At 36.4% G+C, this 14,365-nt stretch overlaps 2 protein-coding genes across 2 annotated transcripts; both read left to right on the forward strand.

Moving 5' to 3' along the window:
* Window positions 1–300: 300 nt before the first annotated feature.
* On the forward strand, window positions 301–6,527 carry LOC145625123 (uncharacterized). Its single transcript, XM_081678203.1, has 2 exons — window positions 301–358; window positions 4,441–6,527. Exons 1-2 carry the CDS (start codon window positions 301–303, stop codon window positions 6,525–6,527), a joined length of 2,145 nt encoding a protein of 714 aa, XP_081534329.1.
* A 1,681-nt stretch (window positions 6,528–8,208) lies between these two features.
* Window positions 8,209–10,576, forward strand: LOC145625124 (uncharacterized). Its single transcript, XM_081678204.1, has 7 exons — window positions 8,209–8,600; window positions 8,709–9,131; window positions 9,261–9,524; window positions 9,611–9,951; window positions 10,029–10,202; window positions 10,294–10,398; window positions 10,477–10,576. The coding sequence occupies exons 1-7, from the start codon at window positions 8,409–8,411 to the stop codon at window positions 10,574–10,576; spliced, it is 1,599 nt and encodes a 532-aa protein (XP_081534330.1). The 5' UTR covers window positions 8,209–8,408.
* The last annotated feature ends 3,789 nt before the right edge of the window (window positions 10,577–14,365 follow it).

Raw genomic sequence — 14,365 nt, forward strand, 5'->3', positions numbered from 1 at the left:
TTGAAATGAATCAGTGACTTACTGGATGAATGGTAAAACAAAGTGTCCAAAGGTAATATCAGTGTTAAAATTAGCAAAGTACATGAAGAAGGGACATCCAGTATATTTCTACAGCGTTAGGGATATGAACCATGAACAGGTGGCAAATCCAGAAAATATAGAAGTGGTCAATGAATTTCTGGGTGTGTTTCCGGAAGAGATCCCTGGGATGCCACCTAAAAGGGCAATCGATTTTACCATAGATTTAGTACCCGGAACAGCCCCAATATCCAAGGCACCATATAGAATGGCACAGCAGAAATGAGTGAACTAAAGGATCAGTTACAAGATTTGTTGGACAAAGGGTACATTAGACCAAGTGCTTCCCCTTGGGGAGCACCAGTTCTTTTTGTGAAGAAAAAGGATGGAAGCATGAGACTGTGCATTGATTACAGGGAATTAAATAAGGTGACCATAAAGAATAAGTATCCCTTACCAAGGATAGATGATCTGTTTGACCAACTAAAGGGTGCAACAGTGTTTTCGAAAGTTGACTTGAGGTCTGGATATCACCAATTGAGAATTGCCGATGAGGACATTCCTAAAACGACATTTAGGACAAGATATGGACACTACGAATTTACAGTTATGCCTTACGGATTGACACTAATAGAAAAAGTCTCATTTGCGTCGCCATATTTGTGTCACTCATTCTAAAGAACGAAGCAAATGTGTATTTTTACCATACTTTAAAGTCATTTGCGTCGCTTGTTATTAAAGAAGCGACGCAAAAAACAAATGTATGTTAGCTTTCTATCATTTGCGTCGCTCTTATTTATTAAAGCGACGCAAATAAGTTTATTATTTGCGTCACTCATTTACTGACAAGCGACGTAAATAAGGCAGTGAATAATTTGCGTCACTCTTTTAATAAATGAGCGACGCAAATAACAAATTTTCAGCATTTCAGATTTTGTTATTTGCGTCGCAATTTTATTATAAAGTGACGCAAATAACTCTGCTTTAGGTTACCCATTTGCGCTTTTTTGACCTTAGCTTTTCACTTTCACTAATTCACTAAACAGAGTTGCTTAATTTCGACCCTTCAATCCAACAAATTCGCCCAAAAAACACCCACAAATTCGCCCAAAAAACTGCAATTCCCCAGCAAATTCAACATCCAAAATCGCAATCAAGTTCAACACCCATAATCGGCAGCAAATCCGAGCAATTTCGAGCAAAAATTTAGACCAAAAACCCTAATTAATTCGAACCCTTAAACCCCAGAAAAATTGATTATTTTCGACCAAAAATCCTCCATTTCGAGCAAAAAATGTACTCAATTCCATACGAATTCGAACCCTAGAAACCCCAAAAAATTCAATTAAAAATCCTGCTGAAAAAATTCGAGCAATATCTGATATTTTCGAGTGGAAAAATCGCTTAATTTCGCCCCCAAAAACCCGAGGAAGTTCAAGCAAATTACAGCAATGTTGAATTTTTGAATTTTCGAGTGGAAAAATCGCTTAATTTCGCCCCCAAAAATCGATTTCGGCTCGACATTGTTGAATTTTAGAAATCAGTTTCACCTATGGTAAGATTGCTTCTATTTATGTTCAATCTTTTCATCGTAGATAGAATGTAGCATTTAACTTGAACAATGACTTAGTTTAATTTCAGGTTTAGTGTTAGTTCACTAATTAGAATTTATATGGCAGATTTAATTGAATTTTTATAATTTTCAGTCATTGAATTTTCATTTGAGCATATTGCATACTTGTGAATTTCAGTCATTGAATTTTTGAAGTCAATTTTCATCTGAGCATATTGCATAGTCATTGAATTTATATGGCTGTTTTGCAATATTTTACTGGTTGCTTGTTTGCATCTTTGAACAGTCTGTAGAATAGCATAGTCATTTGAGCATATTGCGTAGTCCCTGAAAACGGATATGTACCATACCGGCATACACAAGCCAAAATAGCATAGTCAATAACGCATGAATAAATTGTTAACTTTGCAATTTAAGCCAGTAGTAACTTTTAAAAACTAAAAAACCGAGAAGGCGTTGCATGATAAGCCAGGCCTCTAGCTTATGTCCTAATAGAGAAGTGATATTGTAATTGGAATGCTAGGCTTAATCATATGGGATCTTTTCAATATTATGTACGGTATAATTATGGAGCAAATATTGAACTTTTTCTCTTTGGGTCTTTGACCTTTAGAAGTAGGCGGATACTTGTGAAGGTATCACAGCCTCACAGGTTATGTACTCAGCCTTAGTTTTTCTCTGGCGTGTAGGAAATTTTCTTTTACTTTCTCTATGTAGTTTAGTTAAGTAAGGAGCTTATTATTACTTCATGTTATTGGCGTAGGAGTGCAGTCAACTTGACATAGTTGTTCACCTGCAAAGCCTGCTTTTATGCGATCTGTTCTTCCACCCAGTGAAATACTATTGCACTGTTCAAAGCCTGGATACAATTTGCGGTAAAAGTTTTTTGGGGCTTTTTTTTTTTTTTTGAAATACCATGGTTTCTTTGAAGTTTCAAACTTCAAACTAAAGTAATTTAATAGATTGTGTTCTTATACTATGGATAATTGTTAGTGCTCCATTTGTTCTGCAAATTTGTTTGCATTTAGTCTGTAGATTTTTACAGTTGCTGTTTTGCAATATACTACTGGTTGACATCTATGATTCTTTGAATGTCTTATTAAAATTATTTTTTATCATTTAATTTTTTTGTAGGCATCATCATAATTGGCGATGGGAAGCACGAATTGGGTGCGTTTATGAGAACAAGTACCTCTACTTAGGCAATTTCAGTAATGTCCTGAACTCTATTTCTCTCGTGCTCGCTCTTGTTCTATGAGATTTAGGATCACGAGAACACACGCAAATACGTGGTAAGACAAAGTGATTATTATAATCACAGGGACAAAGATACTTAATATTTGGACTGTCCCTTTTGGTTTGGTCACTTTCATCATATATAGTATATGTTGTATGTATTCCTGTCCACTATAAACAATAAGATATAAAGGAAAGGGGGTGAGTACGGTACCAGTAGATCTGCCATTAATTAAAAAATTGCTCCTACGGACTCACATGGCGTCACGTGAGTCAAATATTGTGAATACCTCTTAGGAATGGGTTGCTTGATCTGATTTTATGAAGAAAATTATTAGTACGATTAATTAATTAGGTAAGGTTTTAGTGAAAATTATGATCCACTAAGATTCCTGCTCTTTGCTTGAACCCCGTCACACCTGACTATTACATATGCAGTTATGCACCCCCACCTTTACTTATAAAGATATGTAATAAAGTCAAATTTGATCAGAAAAAAAAACAAAAAGAGGATTAAAGAATAGAATCAATGCCGAATAACAACTTTTATGTCACATGGCAGATTAAGTTGAATCAACTATGTTGGTTTAATATATGTAATTTTTTATGGCAGATTCTTAATTATGCGGAAGTGAATTCCACAAGTTGCTCGAGGTTCTGGTTGTGGACAAACGATTAAGGCGGTAGTACGCATACGAGATTGTCTTCACTTGTGGTATATATATCTGAACCATTCTTTGCAATATTAACTTATTTGTTCTGGTTGGTATAATGATTGTGAATTGTATGAGATTTTTAATTGTGATATAATTGATTGGAATTGCAATAATACTTGCATCATTGACTTAGATACCCGTTCAGGGCTTACTCATTAGGAGTAAGTCTTGAATAGTCCCCGGTTTGAGACTGTTCTTGAATGTTCTATCTCATTTAGGTGATAACTACTTGAATTGTTTTGGATCTAAGAAGATCATGGCTCACTATTTCCCGATTGTTCTCTGGGTACATATGTTGATAGCCGATTATCTACATTGTGTGCTTGGAGAACTATAGGGAAATGCTGCCGGATTTTCTTTAGAACCAAACTTTACAAGTAGTTATTAGTGAGATAGGACATTCAAGAATGGGTTAGGTTGGAGTGATAAGGACCTTATTGGATCATCCGGAGTTGCATTTACATGATATAAACTTTGAATGAAAATGTTTGATGCCTTATATTCTTGTTTATGGTTAAGGAGCTATATATGTTACAAAATATACACATTATATTAAAATTAATTTTGTTATTCAGTGGTTGAAAATGGATCGAAGTTGGATGTATGGTAAACGAAATTGTACAAGTTTTTTACGAGGAATTGAAGAGTTTAGCACTGTTGCCTTAAAACACCAAACAGAGAATAAATCAAAGAATATTCTTTGTCCTTGTTGTGACTGTAATAATTCGAGGGGATATCGTGATATAGTTGATATTAAAGATCATCTAATTCGTCGTGGGTTTAAAGAAAACTACACGAGGTGGACATGGCATGGTGAGAGCATATATATTGAGGCAAGTTCTAGTTATTGTCCAAGGGAAGATGAGAATCATTGTGATGATGATAATGACCCCCAAGGTGAGGATATCGATACAGCTGATGATATTGGTGTTGAAAGTGAGAGTGAAGTGGAGAAGGACAGGATAGATGAAATGATGCAAGATGTTGAAGACCATTTCACAGAGTGTCCCCAGACATATGATAGTATTTTGAGAGCTGCTGAAACCCCGTTATATCCTGGTTGTACAAAGTTCACTAAACTTGGTGCTATTATGAAGTTATTCAACTTAAAGGCGAGCAATTGTTGGACTGACAAGGGTTTTACGCAGTTGTTAGAAGCCTTAGTAGAAATGTTTCCCGACGGGAATGAACTTCCAAACTCCACCTATGAGGCCAAGAAACTTATGTGCCCCTTGGGTATGGAGTATGAGAAGATACATGCTTGTCCCAATGACTGTGTGTTGTATCGAAATGAGTATGTTGATTTGCATGAGTGTCCAAGGTGTGGAGTTTCTCATTACAAGATGAATGATACTGGTGAGATGTGTAAGAAAGGGTCTCCGACTAAGGTATTATGGTATCTTCCAATTATACCGAGATTTAGGAGACTCTTCTCGGATGAAAAAACTGCAAAATTATTGAGGTGGCATGCTGATGGGAGGAAGAAAGATGGGTTAATGAGGCATCCTGCTGATTCCCCGCAATGGAGGAACATTGATCGAAAGTTCAAGGACTTTGGTGAAGAAGATCGAAATCTTAGGCTTGGTCTTAGTACAGATGGAATGAACCCATTTGGGACACTAAGTACCCAATATAGCACCTGGCCGGTTCTTCTAACTATCTACAATTTGCCTCCTTGGTTATGCATGAAGTCTAGATACATTATGTTGTCCCTTCTAATATCTGGGCCTAAACAACCTGGAAATGACATTGATGTGTATCTAGCGCCTCTCATTGAAGATTTGAAATTGTTGTGGAATGAAGGTGTCCAAATGTTTGATGCATATAGTAAAACCAATTTCACTTTACGTGCCATGATTTTTTGTACGATAAATGACTTCCCAGCTTATGGGAATTTGTCGGGGTACACTGTGAAGGGAAGAACTTCTTGCCCCATTTGTGAAGATGATTTGGAGGCATTGCGCCTAGACAATTGTGGCAAGCATGTATACATGGATAATCGAAGACATCTTCCAGAAGACCACCCTTTTCGATTCAATAAGGGGTCTTTTAATGGAAAAGTGGAGTTGAGAGAAGCTCGTGGCCCTTTACGTGCAAGTGAGGTTTATCAGCGAGTCAAAGACATTGAGAATGAGTTTGGTAAGCCTTACAAAAGCAAATCAACTGGGGGTTACAAGAAGAAGTCTGAGCTATGGTCTCTTCCATATTGGAGACATTTGGAAGTTAGACATTGTCTAGATGTAATGCATATTGAGAAAAATATATGTGATGCCATTGTGGGAACTTTATTAAACATGCCAGGAAAGACAAAGGATGGAGTTAAAGTAAGAAAAGACATGGCTGTTATGGGTCGTTCAGAGTTGGCACCCGAATCTCGAGGAAAACGCTGGTATCTTCCCCCAGCTTGCTTTACCTTGTCTAAAAAGGAAAAAACTAGCTTCTGTGAGTCATTGCATGGTTTAAAGGTCCCGGCTGGATTTTCTTCTAATTTTCGTAGACTTGTGTCAATGTCTGACTTGAAATTGGGTGGCATGAAATCTCATGATTGTCATGTCTTGATGCAACAATTATTACCAGTTGCCATTCGAGGAATTTTTCCACCTCAAGTGAGGTATACAATTACAAGATTATGTGTCTTTTTTAACACTATCTGTAGCAAGGTCATAAATCCAAGTATTTTAGATGACTTGCAAGCAAATATACTTGAGACAATGTGTCGATTTGAAATGTATTTTCCCTCATCTTTTTTTGACGTGATGCCTCATTTGGTTATTCATCTTGTACGTGAAATTAAACTTTGTAGACCAGTGTGTATGAGATACATGTATCCTTTTGAACGAGAAATGGGTGACTTAAAGGGAAAAGTCATGAATCCGGCCAAACCTGAAGCTAGTATTGTACAACGAACAGTTGCTGAGGAAGTGGCAGCATGGGTTGCTCAATATCTTGCACGTTCACAGAAAATTGGGTTGCCAAAGTCTTGACACGATGGGAGGCTTGGAGGTCAAGGTACTATTGGCAGGAAAAGGATATCCATGGGCTTTGAAATGAAAAATAAGGCCGAGCTTTTTGTGTTGCAAAATCTTAGTGAGGTTCATCCTTACTTGGACGAGCACATGCTTTTTCTTAAAAATAAATATCCTTCCAAAAGTGATCTTCAGCTGATAAAGGAGCATAATTGTTCATTCGTTACATGGTTCAAGGAACGAGTGATGTCCCAACTATCCACCACACCTAACGATATATCTGACACATTGAGATGGTTGGCATATGGTGCTAAATGCAAGTCATGTCATATGAGGGATACGACATCAATGGGTATTCTTTTTACACTAGCCGACAAGATGACAAGTCAACAATGCAAAACAGTGGTGTTAAAGTAGTAGGTTTGTCATCTGAGTATGTTAGTGCACATGATAAAACACTTGTGGATAAGAAGAAATTTTATTATGGAATCATTGAAGAAATAATAGAGCTGGATTATGTTGATTTCAAGATTCCTCTATTTCGATGTAAGTGGGCTGATAGTAGCCGTGGTGTAAAAAAAGATGAACAAGGGAACTTGACCCTTGTAAATCTTGGTCGACGAGGGCATCTAGCTGATCCATTTATATTAGCTTCACAAGCAAAACAAGTTTTTTACATGGCTGACCCAGCTGATTGTAAGTGGTCAGTTGTTTTAGAAGGTAAAAGAAGGATACTTGGTATTGAAGATGTGGTGGACGAGGAAGAATATGATGAGCAATTGAATGAGTCACCACCTTCCGTTTGGAGCATCCCTCCAATAGTCGATGATTTTGACACAACGTTGAAACGAAAAGATCATAATGAAGGATTTTATATCGCAAAAGAGAAGAATGAAGGAGGTATGAATTCTATGATTTTTTTTTCCAATATGTGTTAGTAATTGCATAAATTGCTTATTATTGTTATGTGTTCAAGTTTATAATTTAAAAATGATATAAATCGATGTCTTAATTTATTTATGTCTTTTTTTTCAGGTAAGTAATAATGGAGGATGAGGATTTGCATAATCGTTCCATGTCTTTGCAAAGTGAGGAAGATGAGCCACACAATCAATCACAATCAGAGCTACAAACAACCGACTCTCAGAAGAAGAAAAAAAAGCCAAGAGGTCCTTCAAAGGGCCTAAAATCCATGCCTGGGGTTCTTAGAGTGCTTGAATGGGATGAATTGTGTCGACCCATTGGAAAGTGGGCAAAAGCATACAAAATTCATGTTGGTGAAATAAGTCGTGCAAAGGTGTCTATATTGTATAAAGATTGGAATCAAGTTCCACAAGGAATAAAAGACACTTTTGTGGGAAGATGTTAAGATAATATTCACTATTATATGTTAAATGTTATACTATTATATGATCATTTTGACATTATTTGAATATGATGAAAACAATTTATTTGAATATGATGAAATTATTTACTAACTTTTTTTATTTTTTTAATTTTTTGCGTAGAGAGAGTTTCAAATCGAAGAAGATGAAGACAAGAAAAAAAAGGTCCTACGCACTTGTGATAAAACTTGGAGAGATTTCAAAACAAAATTGGTCAGTGGTTGGATCACATGTACCAGGAATATGCCGAAGGAGAAAAGAATGCCGTATGTACTCTCTGATTTCATATCTGAGGATATGTAGAAAACATTTGTGGAGGAGCATACGACAGATGATTTTAAGGTTTGTGTGTATTAATATCAATGATCATGCGGGTTATTAATACTTTGTTAACGGATTCTTATGTACTAATCTTCATTTATGCTCGTGAAAATAGGAAATCAGTGAGAAGGCAAGACAAAGCCAGTCTTTCAACGAATACCCTCACCATTTAGGAGCCAAATCATATGGTGAAATGAATATTGTATGGCGTAGAAAAGGGTATATTCCCACGACATCTTCAGCATCCAGTACTTCATCTTGTTCTTCGGTTGTGTCTAGTTTGCCGGATAGGACATATGCTTGGCTTCTAGCAAGATCAATAGAAGATGATAAGGGAAATCCTTATTTGCCGGATGAGAAAACAAGAGAGGTGAAAGAATCCATTGTAAGTATATAATAAGTATATGTAATAAGTCTTTATTTTAAGTTTGAATATATTTTGTTAAGTTTATGTATTGCAACCAAAGTTTTCTAACTTGAAGTCATTGTGTAGGATAATTGGAGAAAGCAACAAGCTGAAGGAAACTTTGTTCCTAATAGGCATGATGATATCTTATCTCGTGCCCTTGGGAAAAAAGATCGTAATGGTCGGGCAATAGCATTTGGCAGTGGAATTGGCATTAAAGCTGTATGGGGATCCGGAGAGAGGCGTAGTGGCCGACGGGGTAGGGAATTCGGAGATGATGAGCTGGAAGAATTAGAGGCAAGAGTAGCCCGGAGGGTACGAGAGGAGACTATGCAGGAGATGGATTCTAAAATGGATTCCATGGTTCAAGAGAAGTTTATGTTATTTGCTAAACAGATTGGTATTCAAATTCCAACTGAAATGATAGAAATGAATAACATAGGCCGGACGACTCAGCAAAATCCTAGTAGTTACCAATCAGTGGGTGATGATCCATTTGCAAACATACAGGTATCCAACACTTTGTTATTTTATATTTTGTATCTTTTTTTTTTAATGATTTATGACTGCGACATACTTTTAACTTTGTAACTTAGTTTTCTATATTTTTTAATTATGATTTTTTTCTATCTTTATAAGGAACCGGTTCCTTGTCGGCTATCATTGTTGAAAAATGACTCTGAGAAAGTCATTGTAGCTGAAGGTACATATCATCCGGAGTTAATCCTTGATCATCATAGTAACCTCCTTCCGGATCACGTGAGGGTGAGTGTTGATGATTTTTTTGACGAGTTCAAAGAATTCTCGGTTCCAGTTCCTTCTTCAGTCATCAAGAAACTTAAGCATGCTCATGGTACATTTACCCAATGGCCGAAATACGTGGTTTCACTCATGCATGACAAGGTAAATTATTTTTGTAACAATTTACATATAGTTTGCCATTCAAAATATAGCAAATTGTTGAATAGATTTGTTTTACTATTGATTAGGAATTCATATCAAATAAGAACAATGGTAACAACAAAGCGGCCAAAGAAAACATGCAAGACAAAATGAAAGTAGTTGAAAGTGGTCGCGAAATAAAAGAGTCCAACACCAATCCAAACAAAGTTTTTCTTATGGATTATGCTTTGGAAAACTTGTCTCAGAAGTGTGGGTCTTTGAATAGTTTGTTATCTTCATTACCCGAAGGTGAAACTATTAAGGTTAAGGCTGATGCTTGGACCTTTAGTTATGAAGACAGTAAGGACATCATTATCAAACTTGAAGATGTCAATCAACTTCTCACAGGAGCTTGGCTGAATATTTCAGTTTTGCAAGTTTTTATGATGTAAGATATTCAAATTTCACTCTTCCCATATACTTATTTATTACCATTTATAATGTTATTACATGATATATATGTAGGGCCTTGAGTGACTTACTCGATACGGAGGAAGTGGCTTCCATTGGATTCATGTGTCCGGAAATGATTTCAGAAACCTATTTGCATAGTGATGCTGATCGTATCCTACTATACATGACACATGTGATGGAAAAACAAAAATCTAAGCAGTTCATCTTATGCCCATACCATGAAAAGTATAAACTTTGAACTTGTATTTATTTATACTTTGCAAATTGTTGATATTATTTTACTCTTTTACAAATGTGTGTCTAATTTATTATGTAGGAATCATTGGGTTCTTTTGGTCTTATGCATGGCTAAGCGTGAAGTCATCATCTTTGATTCTTTGAGGCAGAAGCGAAATTTAGCAATTAAGTTTGCAATGACAAAGTAAGTCTAGTTTGTTATTAATGTCATGATTTTATGTGTGTAAGGGTAATATATATGTTATTTGTTTCAAATGTGTAGTGCTTTTCGAAGTTTTAAGGCATTAAGTGGACAATCTAGGGGAAGTAAATTGACATGGCTTTTGGGACAGGTTACCTTAATTTCTGACCCTAAATTTTAGTTTCTTAATAATTGAAGTATAGCAATTTAATTCAACTTACAAATATATTACATGTAGTGTCCTCAACAATTGGGTGGACGTGAGTGTGGCTACTACGTCATGCGTTATATGTACGAAATACTTGAACATCACCATAGAAGTGAAGATCTTATTCAGGTATGAGTTGTCAAATATTTCATTTTTGTTTGATAAATACAATTTGATGTTAGCTACAATCTTGAATTAAAACTTTCCTCTTGTATATTTGTTGTGTTGATAGGATTTTTCAAGAACTACACCGTACACCGAGGAGGAGATAAATGAGATCCGAGATATTTGGGCAGAGTATTTTATATGTAATGTTGAACTTTAGATTTACCACTTAGCGCATGTTTGACTCTTGTTTTGGATTATAGGCTTGAAATGAAGTAATTTGGTTAATTGGTGTTGGGATGATGAGTATAATGTCTATGATATTGAGATGTAAATTATTTTGGACAGGTTGTTAATATAATGCCGTCATTCCCAATTTTATGGGTAGGCCAAATTACAAAGGAGACTCTGCCGAAATTTACATTTGCATTATTCAATAATATTGCATTTTAATTTCAATTATATTAGCGTTAGCATATTACTTTATACCTAGGAAAACAGGTACTACAAACATATACAAGGCAATTATTATATTATAATTAAAAAAAAAAAATCACCTCATTTGCGTCACTCATTAAACAAACAAGTGACGCAAATACAACAGTTTTGTATTGTCTACTCAGTCATTTGCGTCACTCCTATATAAACAAGTGACGCAAATAACAAAAAATGCATTTATTGGAAGAGTCATTTGCGTCGCTTGTTTATGAAGGAGCGACGCAAATAACAAAAAAAGTTTATCAAAAGAGTCATTTGCGTCGCCCCTTTATAAAAAAGCGACGCAAATAACAAAAAAAGTTTATCAAAAGAGTCATTTGCGTCGCTTTTTTATAAAGGGGCGACGCAAATGACTAAAAATAAGTTTATCAGAAAAGTCATTTGCGTCGCTCTTTTATAAAGGAGTGACGCAAATAACAAAAAATAAGTTTATCTAAAGAGTTATTTGCGTCGCTCCTTTAGAAAAGAGTGACGCAAATAACAAAAAATAAGTTTGTCAGAAGAGTCATTTGCGTCGCTTATTTATAAAGGAGCGACGCAAATAACAAAAAATAAGTTTATAAAAAAAGTCATTCGCGTCGCTTGTTTATAAAGGAGCGACGCAAATGACAAAAAATAAGTTTATAAAAAAAGTCATTTGCGTCGCTTGTTTATAAAGGAGCGACGCAAATGACTCTTATTTGCGTCGCCCCTAGGAGCGACGCAAATGACTTAAAAGTCATTTGCGTCGCGAGCAGTTGCGTCGCTCATAGAAGCGACGCAAATACACTATAAATGAGCGACGCAAATAAGCCTTTTTATACTAGTGTGACGAATGCTCCAACAATCTTTATGGATTTGATGAATAGGGTGTTTCATCAATTTATGGATAAAATTGTAGTGGTGTTCATAGATGACATTTTGGTATACTCAAAGAACAAAGAAGAGCATGCAGAACACCTGAGGACAATTCTGCAAACATTGAGAGAAAACCATCTTTATGCAAAGTTCTCTAAGTGTGAGTTTTTGTTGGAGAAGGTAGCATTCTTAGGACACTTTGTGTCCAAGGACGGGGTAGAGGTAGACCCAGCCAAAATAGAAGTTGTTAAGAGCTGGCCGACACCTAAAACAGTATATGATGTGAGAAGTTTCTTAGGTTTAGCAGGGTATTATAGGCGTTTTGTTAAGGATTTATCCAAGATTGCTAAACCTATGACTACTCTAATGAAGAAGGACAAGAAGTTTGAATGGGATGAGAAGTGTGAAGAGGCGTTCCAATTCTTAAAACACAAATTAGTTACAGCACCAGTGCTTACACTTCCAGATGATAGTGGACTGTATGATGTATATAGTGATGCATCAAAGAATGGTTTGGGGTGTGTGCTTATGCAAAATGGAAAGGTGATTGCATACGCATCAAGGCAGCTAAAAACACACGAGGTAAACTATTCAACTCATGATTTGGAATTAGCCGCCATCATTTTTGCACTGAAAATTTGGCGCCATTACTTGTATGGAGTGAAATGTAGAATTTACACAGACCACAAGAGCTTAAAGTACATTTTCACTTAAAAGGATTTGACCTCTCGTCAAAGGAGATGGCTAGAGTATACGACGGATTACGATCTAGACATACAATACCACGAAGGGAAGGCAAATGTGGTTGCGGATGCTCTAAGTCGTAAAACTAGTCATGGATTAAACTCGTTAGTAGTAGCTAATGAGTTATGTAGAGAAATGGCGAAATTGAATTTAGAAGTCGTGGAATGGGGAGTACCAGCAGGTATTTTTGCGAATCTGAGTATCCAACCAACAATATTCGACGTGATTCGAGAGAACCAAGAGGGGGATGTAAAGTTGGATAGGATTCGTGAGAAAATTAAGCATGGAAAAGCTATAGACTTCAAAATTCACGAAGATGGGAGCTTGAGGTATAAAGGTCGATGGTGTGTACCACAGAAATGTGAGGAAGTGCAGAAAAAGTTGATGGAAGAAGGCCACAACACACCTTACTCAGTACACCCGGGAGGAGACAAGTTATATAAGGATTTGAAGAAGATGTTTTGGTGGCCTAGAATGAAAAAGGAGGTTGCTGAATTTGTGGCAAAGTGTTTAACATGTCAGAAGGTGAAAATAGAGCACAAGAGGCCTCAAGGGACTGTACAATCATTAGAAATCCCAGGATGGAAGTGGGATTGCATTTCAATGGATTTCGTGATTGGCTTACCTAAGTCAAGTAGTGGAAATGACACCATTTGGGTAGTGGATGACAGACTTACGAAATCGACAGTGTTTATACCAATGAAATAAACTTGGAAGATGGAGCAACTTGCGAAAGCTTACATCAAGCATGTAGTAAGGTTACATGGAGTTCCAAAAGATATTGTTTCCGACAGGGATTCCAGGTTTCTCTCAAAATTCTAGAAAAGTGTTCAGGAAAATTTTGGTACCATACTTAAGATGAGTACAACATTTCACCCTGCCACAGATGGGCAAACCGAAAGAACCATTCAAACCTTGGAGGACATGTTGAGAGCTTGTGTAATAGACTTCCAGGGAAGTTGGGAAGACAGTTTGGATTTAACTGAGTTTTCCTATAATAATAGTTACCACGCAAGCATAGGAATGGCACCATTCGAGGCTTTATATGGGAGAAAATGTAGAAGTCCAATTTGTTGGAACGACATTAGTGAAACTATGATTCTTGGGCCTCAAATGATTGAGGACACGGTCAAGCAAGTAAGGGTAATTCAATCTAAAATCCAAGCAGCTCAAGATCGCCAAAAGAGTTATGCAGACTTAAAGCGAAGAGAAGAAGAATTTGAAATTGGCGATAAGGTGTTACTAAAAGTGTCACCGATGAAAGAAGTGATGAGATTTGGGAAGAAAGGAAAGCTCAGTCCAAAATACATCGGTCCATATGAAATACTACAAAGAATAGACAAAGTAGCTTATAGGTTAGCCTTACCTATGGAGCTTAGTAAAGTACATGACGTATTTCATGTGTCCCAATTGAGAAGGTACATCCCCGATAAATCCCATGTGCTACAACCAGAAACCATCGAGTTAGATCAAAGTTTAACCTATGAAGAGAGACCTGTCAAGATTCTTGACAATAAAGTGCGTAGTACACGCAACAAGAACGTTAAGATTGTAAAGGTACTTTGGTCTAACCAAGAA

This window comes from Chenopodium album, chromosome 3, assembly GCF_948465745.1.
Source record: "Chenopodium album chromosome 3, dcCheAlbu1.1, whole genome shotgun sequence".
Lineage (NCBI taxonomy): Eukaryota > Viridiplantae > Streptophyta > Magnoliopsida > Caryophyllales > Amaranthaceae > Chenopodium > Chenopodium album.

Coding starts and splice junctions, on each gene's coding strand:
- LOC145625123 (XM_081678203.1), top strand. CDS start 301: ATGAGTGAACTAAAGGATCAGTTACAAGATTTGTTGGACAAAGGGTAC. Junction 359..4,440: donor CAAAGGGTACATTAGACCAA/GTGCTTCCCCTT, acceptor ATGACCCCCAAG/GTGAGGATATCGATACAGCT.
- LOC145625124 (XM_081678204.1), top strand. CDS start 8,409: ATGAATATTGTATGGCGTAGAAAAGGGTATATTCCCACGACATCTTCA. Junction 9,525..9,610: donor TTTCACTCATGCATGACAAG/GTAAATTATTTT, acceptor ACTATTGATTAG/GAATTCATATCAAATAAGAA. Junction 10,399..10,476: donor ATTAAGTTTGCAATGACAAA/GTAAGTCTAGTT, acceptor TCAAATGTGTAG/TGCTTTTCGAAGTTTTAAGG.